This window comes from Maylandia zebra, linkage group LG10 (genome assembly GCF_041146795.1).
Source record: "Maylandia zebra isolate NMK-2024a linkage group LG10, Mzebra_GT3a, whole genome shotgun sequence".
Classification (NCBI taxonomy): Eukaryota; Metazoa; Chordata; class Actinopteri; order Cichliformes; family Cichlidae; genus Maylandia; species Maylandia zebra.
The window spans coordinates 6,667,195-6,691,069 of record NC_135176.1 but is presented as its reverse complement, the minus strand read 5'-3'; the positions used below and the strand labels follow the sequence as shown (position 1 = coordinate 6,691,069).

Below are 23,875 nucleotides of genomic sequence, written 5' to 3'. Positions count from 1 at the left end.
TTTGCAAACTTCAAAAAGCAAATGGCCTCGATCTTGGTTCCACTTGCCTCTTACCCGTGACTTCAGTGGAAATTTCAAATTCAGGATCTGACACAGACTGATTCATGTCCTACACAGTTCTTACAAGTTCATAGAAATTTCTGTTCAATTAGAACCAAGTATTTGAGTTGATGATTGCAATTTTTATACAATGTTGTAATTTGTGTTTCAACAATTTTTTGATTAATGTTTTGTTTCCGTTACAATATTATACATTAAAGTATAATATTGTAACGGAAACAAAACAGGAAACAAATCATCAATCAAAAAATTGCTCTCGTTTTTATTCGGGCTACTTAAATTTATTTTGGGCTACCAAAAACTGAAGAGTCCCTGCCCGAAGGGCTACCAGGGATTTTGAAATTTTGCGAGCCCTGGTTTAGGATTGCAAAACTGAATCTGAACAAATCACAAGACAGGGGTGTCAAACCAGAGATGGCTACTTGCACTCGCGACTTAGACTCGAGTCACAGTTAAGTTGCAAAAACCAAAGCCTTCAGACTTGAGACTTAGACTCGAGGTTTGGGGCTCGAGTCTTGAGAAACATTTTTTACCCATGTAAATACGGTAACTGTAGGTTATTTGGATAGTAACGAGATGTACACAGCAATTTGTCTCTAATATTTAATAAAATGTTCTGAATATGCTAATAATTTGTGAATTTTTGTTTTAAATTTATCATTAATTATGTGAGGGTTGTAAGGAAGACATAGTCCAAAGGTTTCATCATACAGTGGGGCAAAAAAAGTATTTAGTCAGCCACCGATTGTGCAAGTTCCCCCACCTAAAATGATGACAGAGGTCAGTAATTTGCACCAGAGGTACACTTCAACTGTGAGAGACAGAATGTGAAAAAAAAAATCCATGAATCCACATGGTAGGATTTGTAAAGAATTTATTCGTAAATCAGGGTGGAAAATAAGTATTTAGTCAATAACAAAAATACAACTCAATACTTTGTAACATAACCTTTGTTGGCAATAACAGAGGTCAAACGTTTACTATAGGTCTTTACCAGGTTTGCACACACAGTAGCTGGTATTTTGGCCCATTCCTCCATGCAGATCTTCTCGAGAGCAGTGATGTTTTGGGGCTGTCGCCGAGCAACACGGACTTTCAACTCCCGCCACAGATTTTCTATGGGGTTGAGGTCTGGAGACTGGCTAGGCCACTCCAGGACTTTCAAATGCTTCTTACGGAGCCACTCCTTTGTTGCCCGGGCGGTGTGTTTTGGATCATTGTCATGTTGGAAGACCCAGCCTCGTTTCATCTTCAAAGTTCTCACTGATGGAAGGAGGTTTTGGCTCAAAATCTCACGATACATGGCCCCATTCATTCTGTCCTTAACACGGATCAGTCGTCCTGTCCCCTTGGCAGAAAAACAGCCCCATAGCATGATGTTTCCACCCCCATGCTTCACAGTAGGTATGGTGTTCTTGGGATGCAACTCAGTATTCTTCTTCCTCCAAACACGACGAGTTGAGTTTATATCAAAAAGTTCTACTTTGGTTTCATCTGACCACATGACATTCTCCCAATCCTCTGCTGTATCATCCATGTGCTCTCTGGCAAACTTCAGACGGGCCTGGACATGCACTGGCTTCAGCAGCGGAACACGTCTGGCACTGCGGGATTTGATTCACTGCCGTTGTAGTGTGTTACTGATGGTGACCTTTGTTACTTTGGTCCCAGCTCTCTGCAGGTCATTCACCAGGTCCCCCCGTGTGGTTCTGGGATCTTTGCTCACCGTTCTCATGATCATTTTGACCCCACGGGATGAGATCTTGCGTGGAGCCCCAGATCGAGGGAGATTATCAGTGGTCTTGTATGTCTTCCATTTTCTGATGATTGCTCCCACAGTTGATTTTTTCACACCAAGCTGCTTGCCTATTGTAGATTCACTCTTCCCAGTCTGGTGCAGGTCTACAATACTTTTCCTGGTGTCCTTCGAAAGCTCTTTGGTCTTGGCCATGGCGGAGTTTGGAGTCTGACTGTTTGAGGCTGTGGACAGGTGTCTTTTATACAGATGATGAGTTCAAACAGGTGCCATTCATACAGGTAACGAGTGGGGGACAGAAAAGCTTCTTACAGAAGACGTTACAGGTCTGTGAGAGCCAGAGATTTTCCTTGTTTGAGGTGACCAAATACTTATTTTCCACCCTAATTTACGAATAAATTCTTTACAAATCCTACCATGTGAATTCATGGATTTTTTTTTCACATTCTGTCTCTCACAGTTGAAGTGTACCTCTGGTGCAAATTACTGACCTCTGTCATCATTTTAAGTGGGGGAACTTGCACAATCGGTGGCTGACTAAATACTTTTTTTGCCCCACTGTATTTCACTGTATAAATGAAGTGTTTCTTAAATCTTTGTTGTCCAGATATTAAATATATATATTATAATATAGATATTAAAGTGTCATTTTTTCAAACGATAACCAAGGAGAGATAGCAGCAGCAACAATGTGGCAAAGACTATTAAATAATTATACAGACCATTATAATTACAATTACATCCAGCCCTGAACTCCTCATAGATTACAAAAATATTCCTTTTCATATGACTGACTCAAGCTACGGTGCTTGACAGCTGGAATGACGTGTGTTTGCCAATATTCAGTGTCTGCTTTTGATCAGACATAGCACTGTAGATTATGGCAAAACATCTCCACTTTGGTTTTTGCTGTCCAAAGGATACTGCTCCAGAAATCTTCTGGCTTGTTCAGATGAACTTTTAAAAAAAAAAACCTAAGCTATGCAAACATGTTCTTTTTAGAGAGCAACCTTCCAAATAAGCCATATTTGTTCAGTTTGGTTTTTTTTTTCAAATAGTACTGTCAGTAAACTCTGGGTCTCCATAGCATTGTGATAACACGTACCTTAATACTCAAGACTGCTACTTTTATAGAGATGGTAACAGTTGATAATCATGACCAGTGAGTGAATCAAGTGGATTTAATTAGCAGCATTTGGGGCACTTGGAGTAATTTGTGGATTGTCATGTAAATTCTCTGCTGGTCAGTAAACATTGTCGAAACTGTGTAAATAAACTTAAACACTTGTGTGCCAGGTGAACATATGAGGGGTTTCATAGTGGCAGTGTGCTGAACTGTGACTGACCTTGGGGGAGCAGATGGGACTGGCAGATGGGGAGCGAATGGCACCTTTGTTGATAAGGTCACGTCGTGGTGGGACAGGTGGGAGGCTGAGGTGCTGGACACATTGGCTGGAGTTTCCCCCATGGGCTTTTCTGTGTTGGCTGACAGGTGAAGAACTGGGCGACACCATTGGCGATTTCTGATGCTCGCCACATTGCTAAGGGAAAAGGTAAATAAACTTTAAAAAAAAAAATCTTAGTCGTTTATTACCAGTTCTATCCTGATTAGAGACTGCTAGAATCCACATTCTTTATAGGGGATAGATGGAAGCAAATCTACACCACTTTAAAATGTGGTAAAATGTTATTTCCCGTTTTGATTACCCGAGATTATGCTCTCGCCACTGCTCCAGAAGTGATGTATCATAGCCAACATAATGAGAAGGTTAGATATAACCTAGAGCTCAGTATTCAATTTTCAATAGTACTGTACTATCTATCATCAGCTGTCATGGGGCAAAAGGCAGAGTACAACCTGGACAGACTGCCAGTCTGTCACAGGGTTAACACATAGAGACAGATAAACATTAACACTCATGTTCACACATGCTTGGCCAATGCTCTTTTTTGGACTGTGGAAGTAAGCCTTGGAATCTGCAGTTGTTTAGAAATGGCTCAAATGGCTCCACCATCCTAACTTCTGTAAATTTTATAAGTCTCCGTCTTAGCGTTACTACCAATTGTAGTCAATGGTTATGACTAACAACCATAAGAAGATGTCATCAGATGGTGTCAAACCATCAGCAGTTTTTTTAACCATGAACCACAATGCTTTTAGCTTGGCTGGTCAACAATGACAGCCAGTCACTGCTCATCTTCTCCTGGTCCCCAGCTACCCTGTTCTTTGATTTCTCCAGTGCTTTTAACACCATTCAGCCACGACTTCTGAGGGACAAGCTGGAGCTATCAGGAGTGGACCACCACGTGTCCCAGTGGATACTGGACTACCTCACAGGACGCCCACGATATGTGAGGGCACAGGGCTGTGTCTCTGATATGCTGGTCTGCAGTACGGGGGCCCCACAGGGAACTATGCTGGCACCATTCCTCTTCACCCTCTACACTGCAGACTTCTACATCAACTCCCCACGCTGCCACCTACAGAAGTTGTCTGACGACTCTGCCATAGTCGGCCTCATCACAGGTGAGGATGACTCAGGCTACGTCCACACATCCTGAATAGATTTGAAAAGGTGAAAAGGTCTGAAAACGCTCTGCGTCCACACTTTCAGTCGTTTTCACAGAGATGTGCGTCCACATTGAAACGGCCGAAAACGCTTACGTTCAAGCATTGCACGTGCGTGAAACACTAAGATTCGGCCTGCCTCATTTCTGTCTGCCCTTTATTTACTTTCCGGCTCTTTGAAACGTCACGGCAAACTGTCGAGGAAAAGCACCAGGTTTTTTAAATGGACTAACAATGAGGTGGAGTTGTTGCTACGAGTAACACAAAATTACAAAGTTGCAAAAGCGAGTGAGAATTAAAGAATTTGAAGAAAAGCTATCTGAAGCATGTACAAACTGATATTTTGTACATGGGCGACCGTGGCTCAGGGGGTTGGGAAGCGTATCTGTAACCGGAAGGTCGCCGGTTCGATCCCGGGGCTCTCTGTCCTGGTCGTTGTGTCCTTGGGCAAGACACTTTACCCTACTGGTGTTGGCCAGAGGGGCCGATGGCGCGATATGGCAGCCTCGCTTCTGTCAGTCTGCCCCAGGGCAGCTGTGGCTACAACCGTAGCTTGCCTCCACCAGTGTGTGAATGTGAGAGTGAATGAATAGTGGCATTGTAAAGCGCTTTGGGTGCCTTGAAAAGCGCTATATAAATCCAATCCATTATTAATCTTTAATAGGGCTGTCAAAATTGAGAGCAAACAAAACAACTGCTGTATAATGCCCTCCGCTATCTTTGTTTAATTGGTCACATGACTGCATCATAAAACTAACATGTGTCATCATTTTCAAAAGTCTCCGTTTTCACTGTCCACACTGCGATGTGAAAGCACCGTCTTTAAATGTATTTGTTTTTGAGAGCGTTTTCAATATGATGCGTTTTCCTTCGGGGAAAACACAGTCTCAGTGTAGACAGGAGGCCAAAACAGAGAGAAAACCATGCGTTTTCAAAAGTAAACGCATTAGTGTGGACGTAGCCTCAGAGTACAGACAGTGGACTCTGGACTTGTGGACTGGTGTCAGCAGAACCACCTGCTGATCAACACTGGGAAAACCAAGGAGTTAGTGGTGGACTTCCGGGGAGACAGACCCACCACACTGACACAGGTGAACATCCAGGGAGTGGACATTGAGATAATGGACTCTTATAGGTACCGGGGTGTTCACCTGAATAATAAACTGGACTGGAGCCACAACACTAATGCTCTTTACAGGGAGGGTCAGAGCAGACTCTACCTACTGAAGCGGCTGAGGTCATTTGGAGTCTAGGGAGTGCTTCTAAAGACATTCTATGACTCTGTGGTGGGATCCATCATTTTTTACCGTGTTGTATGTTGGAGCAGCAGTTTATCGACAGCTAAGAGGAAGAGGTTGGATAAACTTATCAGGAAGGACAGCTCTGGGATGCACCCTGGATCCAGTGCAGGTGGTGGGAGACAGAAGGACTCTTGCCAAAATAACTTCTCTGATGGACAAAGTCTCCCACCCCATGCATGTAAATGTTGCTGAACTGCAGAGCTCCATCAGTGACAGACTGTTGCATCCTAGATGCATGAAGGAGCGTTTCTGCAGGTCCTTCCTCCCTGCAGCTGTCAGACTGTACAATCAAAACTGCTCCCAACAAACATAGATGTTTACTAGGGGTGCAACGATACTCGTATCGATATTGAACCGTTCGATACAATGCTTTCGGTTCGGTACGCATATGTATCGAACAATACAAAATTTTTAATTTATTTTATCAACTTTCCTTCTGACGATGCTGTCTGTGTTGAGCGCTCAGTGGATCTGCGCTCGACAGTGCAGCCTAGGCGGAGTAGTCGAACGCAGATTCACTGAGCGCAGGGCAAGCTAGCAAGACAGAAGTTAAGCTCTCCTTGCAACATGGCAAATTGAACCTCCCCCACCCTCATTCAGATGTGGCGTTTGGAACTATTTTGGTTTTCATGTGACGTATGACCCTGAAGGTAAGCGCGTCATGGACAAAAGTAAAACACTATGTTGGATGTGCCACGTAATGCTCAATTACATTGGAGGGAACTAGTGCGTTAGCGCAGTTAGCTCGTTAACGTGTTGGCCGTCCAGCCCCACGCACGGGGTGATCCGCGGTAGCTCGTTAACGGAGACTTGCGTGTTGTGGCGTTAACGTCATTTCAGATTAACGCTGACAGCACTAGTGGGAACACAATGAATGTGACTGCACATTTACGCCGACATCATCCTAGTGCAAAGACAAGTGGAAGCAGACAAAAACAACAAGCAGCATGCTACAAACTTTATCCGAGTCATTTAGACAGCCGTTAGCACATGATTCTCCTTATGGGGACCTGATATGTTTAATATGCTGCTGAGAATATAGCCCAGAAGAAGCGTATAGTATAGCTTTTATTTTGGAAAGAGCCATTTCTCTGTAATAAACTCTCTTTTCCAAAGATGAGGGATTTCTCCATCAGATAGATTTATTTTTTTAATTACTTTGTTGTTTCAGCAACATTAAATTTAAAAACTGTACTTTTGAGTTAAAATATATATTTATGATTTTAATAAGTTACAAATTAAAAAGGCATGAACATTTTTTTTTGTATCGAAAAAATATCGAACCGTGACACCAAAGTATCGAACCGAACCGAACCGTGAATTTTGTGTATCGTTGGACCCCTAATGTTTATGTAACCCACATATAATTGTACGAAGAGTGACGTGACTGGATTTTCCCCCTATGAATTGATGTTTGGGAGACAACCAAGACTGCCACCCTGCAGATGCCCAGGGACGGGCATACCATCAAGAGGGGAGGGTGTAACCCACATACAATGAGGGTACCACTTTAAGGACTGATATGAGGAGAGATGGACAGCCTGCCCAACCAATCGAAATGCACATGTTTTGACCAATGGGAGAGCAGTCTGCCGCTGTATGTCCCACCTACGTGCTCTGTGTTTGCTGCTATGTGTGGAGGTAGTCGCGCGCTGGCAGGAGAAAAGAGAGACTGAAGCTTTTGAGCTGGAAAAAAGTATTAGATATAAGTTGCAACCAACTGTGTTGCACATAAGTTCACTGGTTATCAGCTACCTTTCATGTTAAAAGTAGCCACAGTGAGTAAATAGGCAAATGCTGCATTTTTCTGGTGACTTTAGAAAGTACCGCGTGGAGCTAAACTGTTAGCCTTTGTTAGCTCTGGTTGCTATCAACTGCCTGGAAGTTCATCTCAATCTGCTTCCAGAAGTAAGGTAACACTTGAAGCGCAACTTATGTTTATTTTTCCTTCATGTCGTATTACGGTTATTAAAGAGAAAACATGTCCTGTTACGTTATTTAGAGCCCTGCATTTTCCGACCGAGAGACACTATGCCATTGTCTTCGGCCGTGATGCGCTGAGATCGGTGAGCACATGTTGTATGTCTCAGTTAGTTCACGTCTGTTTCACATTTTATTGTTGAGAAACTGAATTAATCTCAATTGTTTGATTAATAATTGTCGCATATGCGACATATATGCATATGCACTGACTTTACTTGGTTTAATGCATAGTTTGTGTAAGAGAAATGTTTTATTTTTGCAAATTTGAGTATTTTTATTGCAAATTTATGTTGAATGTGATTTAAACAAAATCCTAAGTTGTGAATTATAGCTAGAACAGCATAATTAATATTTGAATTGCTCTTCTGACCCTGTCCGTTGACAGGTCAGGTTTTTTTTGTATGCTGAATTGTTCCTGAGGTGGATTCCTCCGGTGAAATAGATGGCGAGCCTTCCCACCTGGACTTAGAGAGACTGAGATTCGCTTCTTTTCCACTTGATGATCTGCTGCACCTTGCGGTGTGGTAGGACTGTATCACTCACACTTTCACGCACAGCTGGTTATACATAAGACCACTGACTGACATTCTCTCATCCCTATTTTCTTTCACACCCTGGGAATTTTTTGGACTTTACCCCTTGGACATTTTTTATTTGGGACTTTAAATAATGAGCTGTTGTGTAGAACATTCTCCACATGTGAAAAGAGTGTGAGATTTTCATTTGAATGTACATTGGATTTGTGCAATCTGTTCTATAAGAGTTAAGGAGTCAGGTTACTAGGGTGCACCCGAGCATTGAAACCCGAACATTGAAAACCAAAAATAACACTTGGCCAAGTCATTGCTTTAGTAGTTTGTGTTTTACTTTTCTTTTAATTTTTGTAAGTTTCCTTTCTACCATTGTAAAGTGTCTTTAACCTGTGCTTGTCAACCTTATGGTTTATGTCACTAAAGTTGGCCGGTTCTTTTGAGTTACATTCTTGTGTCTGTGTCTCATTTGAACACACCCCTGTGCTCCTATAGTCGAGCCTATTGGTCCATTGATATATTCTTTTCAACAATTCCCCTTACTGTGTTACATTTACATTGCACATTACTTTTCTCAGTTTATATATACACAAGTTACATGTCTACTTTTTAATGCACAGGTACAATACGCAATCTACACTTTTCTAATTATTCTAAATATTCTTAACTATTTAATAATAATAATAATAATGGATTGGATTTATATAGCGCTTTTCAAGGCACCCAAAGCGCTTTACAATACCACTATTCATTCACTCACTGGTGGAGGCAAGCTACAGTTGTAGCCACAGCTGCAGAAGCGAGGCTGCCATATCGCGCCATCAGCCCCTCTGGCCAACACCAGTAGGCAAGTAGGGTAAAGTGTCTTGCCCAAGGACACAACGACCAGGACAGAGAGCCCAGGGATCGAACCAGCGACCTTCCGGTTACAGATGCGATTCCCAACCCCCTGAGCCACAGTCGCCCAATAAGCATTTAAACATCTTTCAGTATCCTGCACTGTTTGCACACTACAACCTGGGTTTGCCACTTATCTATACTTTAATTTTAATAACTGTACAGTACTCTGCTTTGGTAACTATTGTCCATGATGTAAATATGTAAAAACTGTGTTTCTGTTCTGTGTCCTGTTCTGTTTGTATATGTGTGTTTTTGCTGCTGATACAACCACATTTCCCCTTGTAGGACAATTAAAGGATTATTCTAGTCTTCTATCCTATTCTATACTTTTGACCCTGTGTAAATTAGAGAGAATCCTAATACCTAATACCCTTTTCTGTATTATGAGTCCAGTCCAGTTTATTGTTCAAATAAACACCAAAATACCTCTAGCTATCCACAGCCTCAATGTAGATACCTTGAAAACTCCACCCTTTTCCGGCTGAGAACCATGGCTTTAGATTTGGAGGTGCTGATCCTCATTCCCGCCGCTTCAGATTCGGCTGCGAAGCATTCCATTGCGAGCTGGAGGCCAGCACCAGATGAAGTCAACAGAACCACATCATCCGCAAAAAGCAGAGATGAGATTCTGACACCACCTAAGTGAAAGCCTTCTGCCACTTGGCTGCGCCTAAAAATTATGTCCATAAAAATTATGAACAGAATCGGTGACAAAGGGCAGCCCTGGCGGAGCCCAACACCCATTCGGGAATGAGTCCGACTATGTGGACCAAGCTCTTGCTACAGTTGTATAGGGACACCCCATACTCCCGCAGCACCTCAAACAGCACACCAAGGGACACGGTCAAATGGACCAAATAGCATATGGATCAATAGGGGCTCTATGTCCATGTCGCTCTTGGGCGTCACTCCCACAGGCCTTAATTCTGAGACTCTCCACCATCTAAGAACTGAAGACGCTTCTCAGATGAAATATCTTCAAGCAACTTAAAGAAGTCCAGACATTTTTCTTTCCAAGTTCCTTAGACATATAATATATAACTGTATATAATTTCTTGAGCAGTGTATTTAAGTCTGTATTAATACTTTTGATCCTGTGTAGATTACCTTCCTGATGTTGGCCAGTCCATTCATGACAAGACAGTCTTCTCGGTCTTCCTCATCATCCAGGTCCAGCAAGGGGGAGCTGTGTTGGTCCAGGAAGAAGCACTTGGAGCCCTCATTTCGTGGGTCAAAGGGATCCACAATAATGGGCTCTGTGCCTTTGATCTCACAGCGACAGAAAGGGCATCCTTGGCCATCTGATTCCTGAATAGATATAACAGGCTAGTCATACACAAACATACAAAAACACAGGTGGTGACATTTTAACCAAAAAATATAACTAAATGCCACATGTTGTTTCAGTAACATCATGAAATTATTGTGCATTCATTGTAAAAGACCCTGTCAAAAACATAAAAAAATAGCAGTATTTCGAGCATCTATCTGACAAAGACAGAACAAAGCTATGCTTTTGGTAGCCATATAGTTGGGAACGTGACTGTGGACTTGTGGGAACTGATGTCCGTTAATTAAAAGCTTTACCTTTATGACACACATTTAAACTTTATTTTTGAGTGATTGTTTCATTCATAAGTCAACATTTCAGTAGCACACTGGGAGAATTCTGAGTCAAATGATTATTGTCTGTGGGCTTATTACCACACTACTATATCACTATTACCATTATCACAGAAAAAAAAATGCAGGCCGGTTGCATACATTACTTATTGTTTTCTTTGAATAAATAAACCTGCAGATTTTTATCATCCTTAGCTCTTGGACAACTCTTCTAATAATTCTTTTCACTCCTCTGTCTTTCAGGGAGCACCTACTTGTGGCCAGTTTATGGTAAATGAGTGATCAGTTCTGCAACCAGTGCTATCAGTTTGTTTTGCAACAATAAGGTTACAAAGGTGTTGAGAGAACTCACTGGTTTTACCAGTCATGAGATGTTTGTTGTGTGACACCTTGGTAATGACAGACCTTAATAGGCCACCAGCTGGAACTGAACCAGCTCATTTTAATTTGAATTAAGTGGCAGGATTGCTTGGAAATTACTGATAGATTTCAGCTGGTGTCACTGCTTTCCATGCCTTTTACACCTCCCTTTCTTTATGTGTTCAATACTTCTTCCGTGTATAATTTCTCTATTACACATAACTTTTTTCATGGACATCTATGGTTTGATTTCTTTGCATCTGTAGGTTGGATGGGTTGCTACTGACATTTGGTGAGAATGTCACGTCAATACTGCCTTCAAAAATATATTTACTTTGAAACTTGGTGAAATGTTCAACACTTATTTTATTCAACGTTAATCTTTTTCTTTTATTTATTTACTTGTTTTCTTTTATTATTCTTATTATTATCTCTGTGGTTATACACTGCTGAAGGTGACAGGGATAGTAAAGAGAAGGAGTAGATAAAAAAAAAAGGGAAAAACTGCAAGACTTAAACAAATAGCTCCCTGTGTCCACCCCAACATCCCTAGAGAAGCTGATGATAACCACATCTTGCATGTGAGCTCTCGTCAATTTTTAGTTTGGAAGGACCAGCATGTCTTATTGATGGAGACATGCGGGCACACACTCCCTTTGTGACTCTAATCTATTGTGGGTGTTTTAACATTCCTGGATAAAGTTCTTTCTTTTTCTACAACTAAGGTTTATTTGGCAACTATATCTGCTTTTGATATTGGATATGATGAGGTGACTTAAGGTGTACCTTAAGTACGCTGTACTGGTGTAGAGTCAACAACCTGTCTCTGAATGTGGACAAAACAAAAGAGTTGAATATCAACTTCATGGGAGCACAGAGAGATCACTGTGCACTTAACATCAATGGATCCTCTGTGGAGGTCGTCAAGAGCACAAAATTCCTTGGTGGTCACCTGGTGGAAAACCTCTCCTGGTCCCTCAACACCAGCTTCATAGTTAAGAAGGCCCAACAGCATCTTTACTTCCTGCGGAAGCTGAGAAAAGCCCATCTCCCATCACCCATTCTCACCTTTTACAGAGGGACTATTGAGAGCATCCTGAGCAGCTGCATCACTATCTGGTATGGTAGCTGCACCGTATTGGATTGCAATATCCTACATTGGCTAGTGAGAACAGCTGAGAAGATCACTGGAGCCTTTCTTCCCTCCATTACAAACACGTATCGCACCCACTGCATCCGCAAAGCTGCAGAGGAACCCACAAACCCCTCACACACACTCTTCACACTGCTGCCTTCTGGCAAGAGGTACCAGAGCATTCGGGCCCTCACTGCCAGACTGTGAAACAGTTTCTTCCTCCAAGCCATCAGACTCCTGAACACTCAGTAACTGGACCTTAATACATGTCACTACCTCAAGCATTTAACTGCACAATCTCATATACACAAACACACACACGCACACCTTCATACATCAAGCTACCTTTTGTACAATGCTCAGTCTTTTGCACAACCCACTGTCATTGTTGCACTTTTCTATTGCACTGTTGTGTCTGCACTGTCTTGTGTCTGCATTATTCTGTTCTGTCTGGTGTTGCACTGTTTTTTTGTTTGGTTTTTGGCAATTTTTGCACACTTGCAATTTATATAGTTCTGTGTTGATTGTCTGTATATGTCATATGTAGCACCATGGTCTTGGGGGAACGTTGTCTGGTTTCACTGTGTACTGTACCACTGCACATGGTTGAAATGACAATAAAGCCACTCGACTTGACTTGAGTACTGCTTCTCACTTTAGGGTCTGCAAAGTGAGTGGGTAGGCTTCATGCATTTTTTTGTGCATCCTTCTTACACACAGTTCTCTTCTGACAGCCTTAGGGTCGTATTACGTCCAAATATGTTAGGGTATCTGGATCGTTGTGTTTTTTTTTTTTCTTTGACTCTTGTTTATTCGTTGTTGTTTTCTCTGTGTGACTTTTTTCCTAGTTGACTTATCTGTATTTCTAGTTCAGGTTGTCTGGTTAGTTATTAGTTCCCTTGTCATGTCCTGGTCTCGTCTCTGTCCTGTTAGCCTTGGTCTTGCCTTTGTGTGTCCACCCCTGTTAGGTCAGTCTTGTCTTCATGTTTGTCTGCCTGTTTCCCTAGACATGTGTTCTTGTGTCCCTCTCGTCCCTTGTTCTTTCGCCCTCTCTCATCCCTTGCTCTCTCATCCTCACTGTCTTGCCTCCTTCCCCTGGGTTTCATCTGTCTGTGTCCAATTGTATGTGTTTCTTGTACTACCTCTTTTAGATTGACAGACAGATTACGCTCAGCTGTGTTCCCTCCTGTGAGTTGTTCCCTCGTTTGCCCTTGTCGCGATCGCCCTCATTCCCCACTGTGTTCTGCCTGTTAGTTAAGTTCCTGAACAGTTTTTGCAGTCCAGCAATAAAGCTGCCACTTGAGTTTGGTCTACATTTTGGGTTCTTCAAACCTGCGTGCCTCACACAGTGAATGACAGAATGCTGAGTTTTCCTAAAATTATTCCTGTGGCTTATAGCACTATATAGAATTTGAGCTTGTGAGCTCTTGCCTTTCTCTTTTCGCATTTGAGGAAAAAAGGAGGCTGGATTCTCTCTGTCTAAGTCCAGTTGCTTGTCTGCTTCGCTAACCTGGGGCCCGTTCTTCGTACCTCGCTAAGTAAGTTAGCTGGATTAGATTGTTGACGATTTCGCGTGATCTTGGATCGTTCGGTTCCCCGAAGCTCATCCGGGACTTGCTGTCATAGCAACAGAGCCGTAAGCGTAAACCTGCTCGGGAGCAGGTTTACTTTATGTAAACAGGATTAGATCGCGGCCACGCAGGTATGTCCGCTTCATTTATACGAAAGCAACAGCGATATTCCACCACTGTTTCACCATAAATAAATAACATCAATGTAACTAAAGATAATGCAGCACTTGATCCTTTTATTGATGTCACACAGATACATAAAGGTCATTTCCTAAAAAAGGGAAATGTACTATTAATCATTCTATTACATGTATGTGATTATTACAGATGTAATTCATATTTCAGAGTAGTAATTGTAAATTACTTCGTGTAATCAAGATGGGAGACGTCTGTGAAGGTTCTCAGTCATCCAGGTCATCGTAGTCAAAGGAGCTTGCAAAGAAAAGCGTCTGGACTTCTTTAAGTTACTTGAAGACGTTTCACCTCTCATCCGAGAAGCTTCTTCAGTTCTAAGGTCAAATGGTGGAGAGTCCCAGATATAAACCTAGTGGGAGTAACCCCCCACAGAGGGACAAAAGGACCCCCTGATGATCCTCTAATCGCCTGAGCCAAGGTGTGAAACTGGGTGTGGGTCCCAATCAGCCAGAGTTTCGGGTGTGTTCATTGTGAAACCTGGCCCCACCTTATCATGCGAATTCCTGAGGTCAGATGGCCCAGGATGTGAGTGGGCGTTAAGGCGTCTGGGAAGGGATCTCAAAACTGGATTATAGATGGCAGAGAGTTGGTGTCGTAAACCCCGCCTCTGTTCAAAGATGGTCGCTCACAGTGGACATAGATGCTTCTTTCACTCCTCTTTCAAACCATCTGTCCTCTCTGTCCAAAATGTGAACATTGGCATCCTCAAAGAGTGTCCTTTATCCTTAAGATGCAGATGGACTGCTGAGTCTTGTCCTGTGGAGGTGGCTCTTCTATGTTGTGCCATGCGCTTGTGAAGTGGCTGTTTGGTCTCTCCAATGTAGAGGTCTGGGCATTCCTCACTGCACTGTACAGCATACACCACATTGTTAAGTCTGTGTTTTGGCGTTTTGTCTTTCGGGTGAACCAGTTTTTGTCTGAGCGTGTTGGTGGGTCTGAAATGCACCGGGATGTCATGCTTGGAGAAAACTCTCCTGAGTTTTTCTGATACACCGGCTACATAGGGGATGACAATGTTGTTGCGTCAACAAGATGGGAGACCACGGCTATAAAAGTGAAGGTGGATTTGGGAAACCTGTCGCAGCCATGTCCTGTCCGTCTACGCGAGCCACCCATTGCGGAAGGTGCAAGATTGATAAGGAGAGTCCTCAGAATTCAGCGTATATTGCGGGACAGACAGGATCCTTTAGCTCAGCGCGACAGTGTGCTCATTGAGAGATATCGATATTCCCGTGAGGGTATTATTTACTTAACCAACTTGTTGACGAGGGGGTGCAGGACCACCACCTGTCTTTTTTTGCTCTGCCCTTTTCTTGGTTGCTGTTATGAACAAACAAACAGAGTATTTCAGGGTCTCTTTCCAAGAGACTAAAAGCAATATAAGTGATAAATATTACCATTCTGTGGAATATTCTTATATTTCACTTTTACTTGTTCCCATGTTCTAGTGGGTCCTGTTGTGGCTCTAATGTGAAAGGGGATATAATATAACATAATATAATATAATGTAATATAATATTGGATAATATAGTGTAATATAATAAATCTACCCTACCGCCTACTGGTGTTGGCCAGAGGGGCCGATGGCGCGATATGGCAGCCTGGCTTCTGTCAGTCTGCCCCAGGGCAGCTGTGGCTACAACTGTAGCTGCCTCCACCAGTGTGTGAATGTGAGAGTGAATGAATAGTGGCATTGTAAAGCGCTTTGGGTGCCTTGAAAAGCACTATATCAATCCACTCCATTATTATTGTTATTATTAACTTACTTACGAGTTTGATTTGTCAGCAACTTCCTGCCAGCCCTCTCTCCTTGCTTTTGCAGCCTTTGCAGTGTTCCCTTGCGTTCTGATTAAACTCTGAAACTCCTGAAATCCCTCAATCAAGAGTTCTTGCTCTGCTGCCGGAAAATACCGAGAGCGCTCCTTCGACATTTTCGCCGACCAATCAGAGGGTTGCCGATCAATGTTTCTACTATCGATGCGTAGCCCCTTTTGGGGTGGCTGTAGCTCAGGTGGCAGAGCAGGTCAGTCACTAACCAGAAGGTCGGTGGTTCGATCCCAGGCTGCCTCCTGGCTGCATGCCAAATATCCTTGGGCAAGATACTAACCCTGTGTTTGCCTACTGGTGGTGGTCAGAGGGCCCGGTGGCGCCAGTGTCCGGCAGCCTCGCCTCTGTCAGTGCGCCCCAGGGCAGCTGTGGCTACAATGTAGCTTGCCGTCACCAGTGTGTGAATGTGTGTGTGAATGGGTGAATGACTGAATGTAGTGTAAAGCGCTTTGGGGTCCTTAGGGACTGAGTAAAGCGCTATACAAATGCAGGCCATTTACCATTTACCACACCCAGTGATCTCACATTACTTCATCCAGCTGTACTAATCGTCAACAGCAGGTGTGTTCGGAGAACCGGATTAGCGAGCTCAACGTTAGCGCGATGATTTGGTCTTGGATGTGTCATTTGATCTTGGATGTAGTAAGCGACGTACGAAGAACGGGCCCCAAGTCAGAGCTTTGTCTAAACAGAGGTTAACTCGCCGGATTATGGACGTTTTCCTTGGCATATGGCACTAAGGGTCTCTCTTTTCCTCAGGGCGTGAGAACACATTCCACCGGAGGAATGGGAACCTGAAGGGCCCTTTTTAAAGAAAACTTGCAATCAGCGTTACACGGACAGCTTATACACTAACTGGGTAGTGGTGTTCTTAGCAAGGTGAAGAGCGGAAGAACTGAGAGATGACTGTGATGACAGGGGTGTATGTGTGCAGGCAGGTGACCAAAATGAGTGCAGGTAGACATATTATCACAGGTCTTTTGCCTTAGAGCAGTAAATAGATTTTTTATCAGACATTTTATCAGTATCATGGAGTCTTTTCACTTTACCTAGCATGCATCAGCACACACACTGGACCTTGTATGTGTTAAATATTGATTCTGTTTCTTCTGTGGACATTTTGTGGTGTACTTGGAAAACTACACCAGACGGCAGAATATACGCATTGTGGGGATACCAGAGAAGGCGGAGGGCCCACGACCAACGAAATTCATCACCAAACTACTCTTTGATGTGCTTGGGGAGAACAACTTCGAGAGGCCGCCATCGGTGGCTAGAGCCACGTCCGTTCATTGTCAGACTCCACCACTTCCAAACCACAGAGCTGATCCTACGCCTCGCCAGACAGAAGGGCCCGCTCCTATTCAATGGATCAAGATTCCACATATTTCCTGACTACAGCCCAGAAGTCAACAAAAGACAAAAGTCTTCTCCAAGTCCAAAAGGAAGCTCCACAGTGCAAAGGTCAAGTTTGGTCTCTTCTACCCAGCCACTCTGCAGTTCACACACAACGGGAAATGCATGAGATTTACCGACCCTGCAGAGGCGCTGACCTACGTTAATAATTAATATCACTGTTGATAACGAACGCCCCGCCTCGCACCCTGCAGAGACTGGTGACTGAGGTAAGGTAACGATTGGGTTAATAACATTGAAAATCATTTCACAGAAGGTGGCATCATTAGACATGGCTACTCTGTCATATTTTGAATATTTCTTTACTCTCATTGTGTTCTATTATCATTGGTCATAGTGGCAATGAACGTTTTATATTTGATGGTGTAAATACACACCACACATAATGCCACTCATGAGCACCTTCCTTTTCTTCATTACTGATGTTATTGCCCTTTTTTTCTTTTCTCTTTTCTCTTTTTCAAATTATGAAAGGGCGTTACAGTTTGTTTAATACCCTGTTGGAGAGGTTCATTAATGGTTCAAACATGTATCCTTTATTGCGGGCAGCATGCAAATGCAGGTTTGCAAAAGTTTCAAGTTTTTTTGGGGTGGTAGCCTTTTTAAGGCCTGTTTATGTGTTATGTGTTGTTTTGGTGTGGCATTTGCTCTGTATTCACTGTGTGCACCTACTGTGATTTTTTTATCGTTTAAATTGGGCAAACATCTATATTTTTGAATTACATAGTTCTGACAAAGAGTAGATTGGACCCTGACCCAGATAATGCTGACGTAAAAATTATAAGTTGGAATGTGAAGGGTATGAACCAGGCAATCAAGAGAAAAAGGGTCATTTCTCATTTACAACATCTTGGGGTTGGTATTGCCTTCCTACAGGAAACCCACCTCTGGAATTGTGATCAGTCTAAAATTCGCAAAGAATGGGTGGGCCAAATGTTTCATTCACAATTTAATTGTAAAGGCTGAGGAGTGGCTATACTCATCCACAGAAAAATTCCTTTCATCGTATCAGATACTATCTTGGACCCTAATGGCAGATATGTGATGGTTGTGGGAGAGCTGTCTCAACTTTCCCTAGTATTGGTCAATATTTATGGTCCAAACTTTGACGATGAGAACTTTTATAAAAAGATGCTAAGCTCTATTCCCAATTTGGATAGTTATCATTTGATTATGTCTGGGGATTACAAACTGGTAATGGATTCTGTTTGGGATCGCTCTTCCCAATCTTTACTAAGACTGTCTAAATCTGTGCAAACAATTCAGTCATTCGTAGAGGCACATAAACTTGTAGACCCTTGGAGATTTAAATATCCCACTAAAAGGGAGTATTCGTTTTACTCTAATGTGCACAAGTCATTTTCTAGGATAGATTTTTTTCTGGTTGACCCCTACTTACTGAGTGCTATTACAGACTGTAAATATGATGGTCATTTCTGATCATGCCTCGGTTAGTATTAAGGTAACTCTTCCGACTCAGAGGACAAAGTGGACATGGCAACTGGACCCACTCCTACTCGCTGATTCAGATCATCAAGCTATTAACAACTATTTTAGAGAGTTTTATGCTAAATTATATTCCTCAGATTCAGCACCAGCTCAAAATAAGTTTGACGCTTTTTTTTCTAATCTGAAGTTCATTACAGAACAAATAGATTTTTTTCTACAGGTAAATAGGACGGATGGCATCTCAGCTTCGACCCTCTGGGAGACGCTTAAAGCGTATCTCAGGGGACAGATTGTCTCTCATTCTGCTTATATGAGGAAGAAGAAGTATAAGAAGTTTGAGGAATTATCCTCAGAAATCAAGACCCTGGACGGACTCATATCTGGTTCTCCGACCCCTGATTTGATTAAGAGGAGAGTGGTCTTACAAGCTGAAATTGATCTATTAACTACCGCCCAAGCAGAGAAGCTCATTTTAAAATCCCGTAGTAGATTGTACGAAGAGGGAGATAAACCATCCAAATTATTAGCTAGCCAGCTCCACCAAAAAGCAGCATCCCGTGTTATTTCACAACTTATCTTATCAGATGGCTCATCAACTGAGGATCATCAAGCTATTAACAACTATTTTAGAGAGTTTTATGCTAAATTATATTCCTCAGATTCAGCACCAGCTCAAAATAAGTTTGACGCTTTTTTTTCTAATCTGAATATTCCTATAATTGTCTCTGACTCGAAAGAACAATTGGAACAAAGTCTGACACTGAAAGAAATTAAAAATGCAATAATGTCCCTTCAGAGTGGAAAAGCCCCTGGTCCGGACGGGTTTCCAACTGATTTTTATAAGAAATTTATGGACAAACTTGCCCTTCTTCTTCTCTTGGTTTGCACGGAAGCAATAGAGAATAACATTCTTCCGCCTACGCTTCAGCAGGCATCTATTACACTCTTATTAAAGAAGAATAAGGACCCCCGAGATTGCACATCCTATATACCAATCAGCTTAACAAACTGTGATGGCAAAGTGGTCTCAAAAGCCATTGCACTCCGACTTGAGAAAATTCTTCAGGGGACCAGATTGGGTTTGTCCAGGGTAGACAATCCTATTTTAACCTGAGGCGATTGTTTAATATCATCTATATTGAGGCTGATACTCCATCCCCAGAAGCCGAAATATCGATTGACGCCGAAAAGGCGTTTGATCGGATTGAGTGGGATTATCTTTTTCACACACCAGTAGGCTAAGTGATTTTTAGCCAATTACAAGTTGAATCTGGTAGTTGGGGGTGTTAGCTAAGATACCGTCATTAAGAAGCGGCACAACTAATGTGTCTATGTGAGCTAATTTGCGATGTGCACCGCTGGCCCGGCCATTTGTTTTTAATGCACCCTCCCAGATTAATTCACTGCATGTCGTACCCAGGGCTGGACTGGGACAAAAAATCGGCCCAGGCATTTTGACTGGAGACCACCCCACCAGGTATTATAGGAAAAACCATAAAGCCTTTGAATGAAAACAAACGCTGTTATGACAGTGATGTACACTGTCTTGTTGGTATATGTATGATTTCTATACGTTGTACATCAGATAAAAACTTTGGTTGTAAGATTCAGATAATTATTTAATAAAAGCTAGACATTTTAAATGAGAATAAGAAAGAAAAGTATTTCTTTGTGCCCCCCTTTCCCTGTTAATGCCCTACCTGGCCTCCTGGCAAAACTTTGCTAGAGCCGCCCCTGCACAGTTACCAGCTGTCAGCTACTTAGAAAAGGATCCTGGTGTTATTTGTCTCTCAGAAACAGTTCATAACTTTCCTTCAACTTATTCATGTCACCTAAAAGGTAAACCTGTCCATCACCTGTTCAGCTCTGATGATTCATCTTCATGTTTCCCTCTCACTAGATATCCAAACCGATATCATGACCTTCAGCTTTTACAGCTGTGGCTCCAGCAAGCATCAGCTGATACTAGAAATTAATATTAAATACATTCTAACAGCAGCTCATCAAGCTTAAACGCGCTGCTGTTGTTTAGCGCGACATCCGCTGGTTTCATCTTTCTGGCGCAAAGTCGGTGTGCAAATTCCCTGCTGACTCGGCCTCAGGATGTCTAGAGGCAAGAATCAAGCGCACCCAAAGGAGCGCATCAGTGATCATGTGCGCATCACGCAGAGGGAGAGTGAGAGGCGAAAGGCAGCGGCAGAGCATGGCAGTTTTAACGCAGTTTGTGTGATTCTGTGTGCGTTAATGAAACTGTAAGTTATTACTTTTGACAGGTTAACTGGTATGATAAGAGTTATAGTTGTTTGTGCATGTTAAAGCTAAAGTTATGCCCCGGTACACTGATATCACATTAGTAGATTTATTTAATTATGTAATTAATTTGCACTAAGTTAATACCAGTGGCCAGAATCTCCTCCAATGATTACATCCTGCGGTTAAAGGATTTTTCTGTTGTTTATTGTTTAGTTTAACTGTTGTTAGCTTACCACATTCTTGCCTTAGTACTAGCAACTAGGAAGATATGTGCTATTTAGCCAACTTCTGGTCTCACGGCGACCCCCTGTGGACATTGTAAAATATTGCTGTGTCAGAGTAGATGATGTGTTCTGATTGTTTCTTATTTATCTTTGACCCTGCTAATTATAGTATTACCTGTTTCTGTTTCCAGACAACCATGCTTATAGTCACCTATACTGCATCTGCCACAATTATAATTGCATATCTGGCTGTATCACAGTTGGATTTATCATGGCAAGCCCTGCTGTAACCAGTTCTTCTGTGAAGCTTCATTAAAGACGGTGAACTAAACTCCTGGACTGCTGCAGTCTTTCTGCCCGAAGACTTAGGCCAGACTAGTATACCCAGCACTTCCAGTATATATATATTCTACAGTCGGCGATAAACAAAGGAGAGACTTGCGTCACAAATACCGATCAGCTGATCATTGATCAGTTTCATGATTGAATGAGAGAAGAAAAGGCAGCTGACAGCGTAAAGATGCAGAATAACTCCAGCTTTGTGTCTGTTTTCATCCTAGCTGAAGTACGGGACAAACTGTGTTCCTTTTCAGCTCAATACGAAATGCGTGATTTTTTCTCTGAATACGGGACGATTCCGTTTTTTACGGCACGGTTGGCAACTCTACTAACTAACCTTGCCCAGGGTTGCCGACCCCTGGGCACGGTATCTCATCGGAACCTTTTCCTCTTCACAGAAGGACCAAGCAGGGGGATCCAGTGAGTCCATTACTTTTTGTTTTAGCTATACAGGCACTTGCAATAGCTCTTAGAAGCAATAATAGCATACAAGGTGCGCTGCCACTGCTGGGGTGCAGTAGCTCCATCACCCCACTAGGGGGAGGAAGCGGGTTTGTGTACTCAAGTTTCTCTAGTAAATATTAGTGATGGGATTTCCGGCTCTTTTTAGAGAACCGGCTCTTTCGGCTCGGCTCACTAAAAAGAGCCGGCTCTTCGGCTCTGAACCGGCTCTTCAGGTTGTTTTGTTGCTTTAATTACATTATTATTAACCATAATATAAAATTATGCACAAAAGGAATCACTAATGTAAAAAAAAAGTGGTTTTATTTATATATGTTTATATATAAATATATGTGGTGGACCCTGGAGACAAAGCACGTACAAACTCCAAAACACATTCCTAGAGTTAACTGAACTTCCAAAACAGAGCTACCTAGATCAGTTAAATTACACAATTGAAAGCATATGTGTATGGTTTGTGTATTTATACACAAGCACTCATACATATTCAAATAATAATAATAAAAAAAAGTCGTTGGTACTTGCTGGCTGTGTAGCCACTAGGTAACAAAAGCTAAACACTGCGCCTAGCATTCTGGAGCACTTCTGTTGTGTTTTGTACGTGTTTTGGAGTTTTTACGCGTTTTGGAGTTTTTACATGTTTTGGAGTTTTTACACGTTTTGGAGTTTGTACATGCTTCAGGGTTTGTACGTGCTTCAGCGTTCGTACGTGCTTTGTCTCTAGGGGCCACCGTAAATATACTTTTATTTATTCACTCCACATAAAATGTAATAAATAAATCATATAATACAAAAACCAACTAGTCACAGTTCAACTTTTAGCTATTTAAATTTTCAGCTTTTTCCTTTTAAAAAAATTTAAAATGAAACAACACAAAACACTGCAAACCACAACACAATTAAGTATAAATTAAAATAAGAAAACAAAAACAACATGGAACATTCTCTGTCATATGGACCTGCACGAATAAACTTTCTGAATCCTTTATCATCTGCAATCTTTCTAATCCCTGGCTCTCTTTCTCCCTCCCGCTCTGTTCCTGTGCTACTGCGAGTGTAACTACCGCCCCTCCCCCCTCTGCCCAGCGCAAAGCACAAGGCTCGCATGCGGAGTGAAGGAGAAGGGTCTGGCTGCAGCCACTGTGGAGCTCCACAGTAACCGGATACACGTGACCTCCACACTAACCGGTAGTGATGTGCGATACCACTGATTTCCTTTCCGATCCGATACCAAGTAATATCCAGGGTGATATCGACGATACTGATCCGATACCGATACTCTGTACAAAAACTTATTTTATTTATTGTATCTCAAATTATAGCGTCATAATGATTACAGGACATCAGATTACTTGTTCTTATCACTTAATAACGCAGGATTCATCATATAGAAATAAAAAAAAAAACTGAAGTTGTGTGCTATTTGAACAGCTTGCCTGCCTGCAGCACTAAAGTACTCCGTGGGAGACGTCTGTCTCGCCCTAGCAGCACCTGTCCCTCTCCTCCACTTCAGTTCGCCTGAACATACGCTCGTCATGTTCTGTGATGTGATTTACTCTGAGGTGTTTGACAAGGTTAGTGATGTTGCCACAACCATACATGCCAACCCTGCTGATTTTTCCGGGAGAATCACGAATTTCAGTGCCCCTCCCGGAAATCTCCCGGAGCCACCATTGTCCCGAATTTCTCCCAATTTTCCACCCGGACAACAAAATTGAAAAACCATATCGCAGAATTCATAGCGCGGCCAGCCAATTCCAGTTTCCAACAATGGCGGCAGCGTCTTAGTTTTAATATTACTCCTATTTCTCTTTCTGGGTCGCAAAAAAACCTTTTAACATATTTTCAGGTGAGAATGTAGCTGTGTAAACTTCAAATATCTGAGCTGACCTACACATCGTTTTCAAACCCCCGCGGTCTTT

General features: G+C 42.4%; 1 protein-coding gene across 5 annotated transcripts in view; it reads right to left on the bottom strand.

The window, feature by feature from the left end:
* cblb (Cbl proto-oncogene B, E3 ubiquitin protein ligase) overlaps positions 1-23,875 on the bottom strand; it is a 162,977-nt gene that overhangs the window by 69,252 nt on the left and 69,850 nt on the right. For all 5 annotated transcript variants that reach the window (XM_014412994.2, XM_014412993.3, XM_023154987.2 and 2 more), the window contains 2 exons: positions 10,207-10,407; positions 3,163-3,357 (listed from right to left, as the gene is read on the bottom strand). In XM_014412994.2, coding sequence (XP_014268480.1) covers positions 3,163-3,357; positions 10,207-10,407 — 396 coding nt within the window. The remainder of the gene's footprint in view (positions 1-3,162; positions 3,358-10,206; positions 10,408-23,875) is intronic.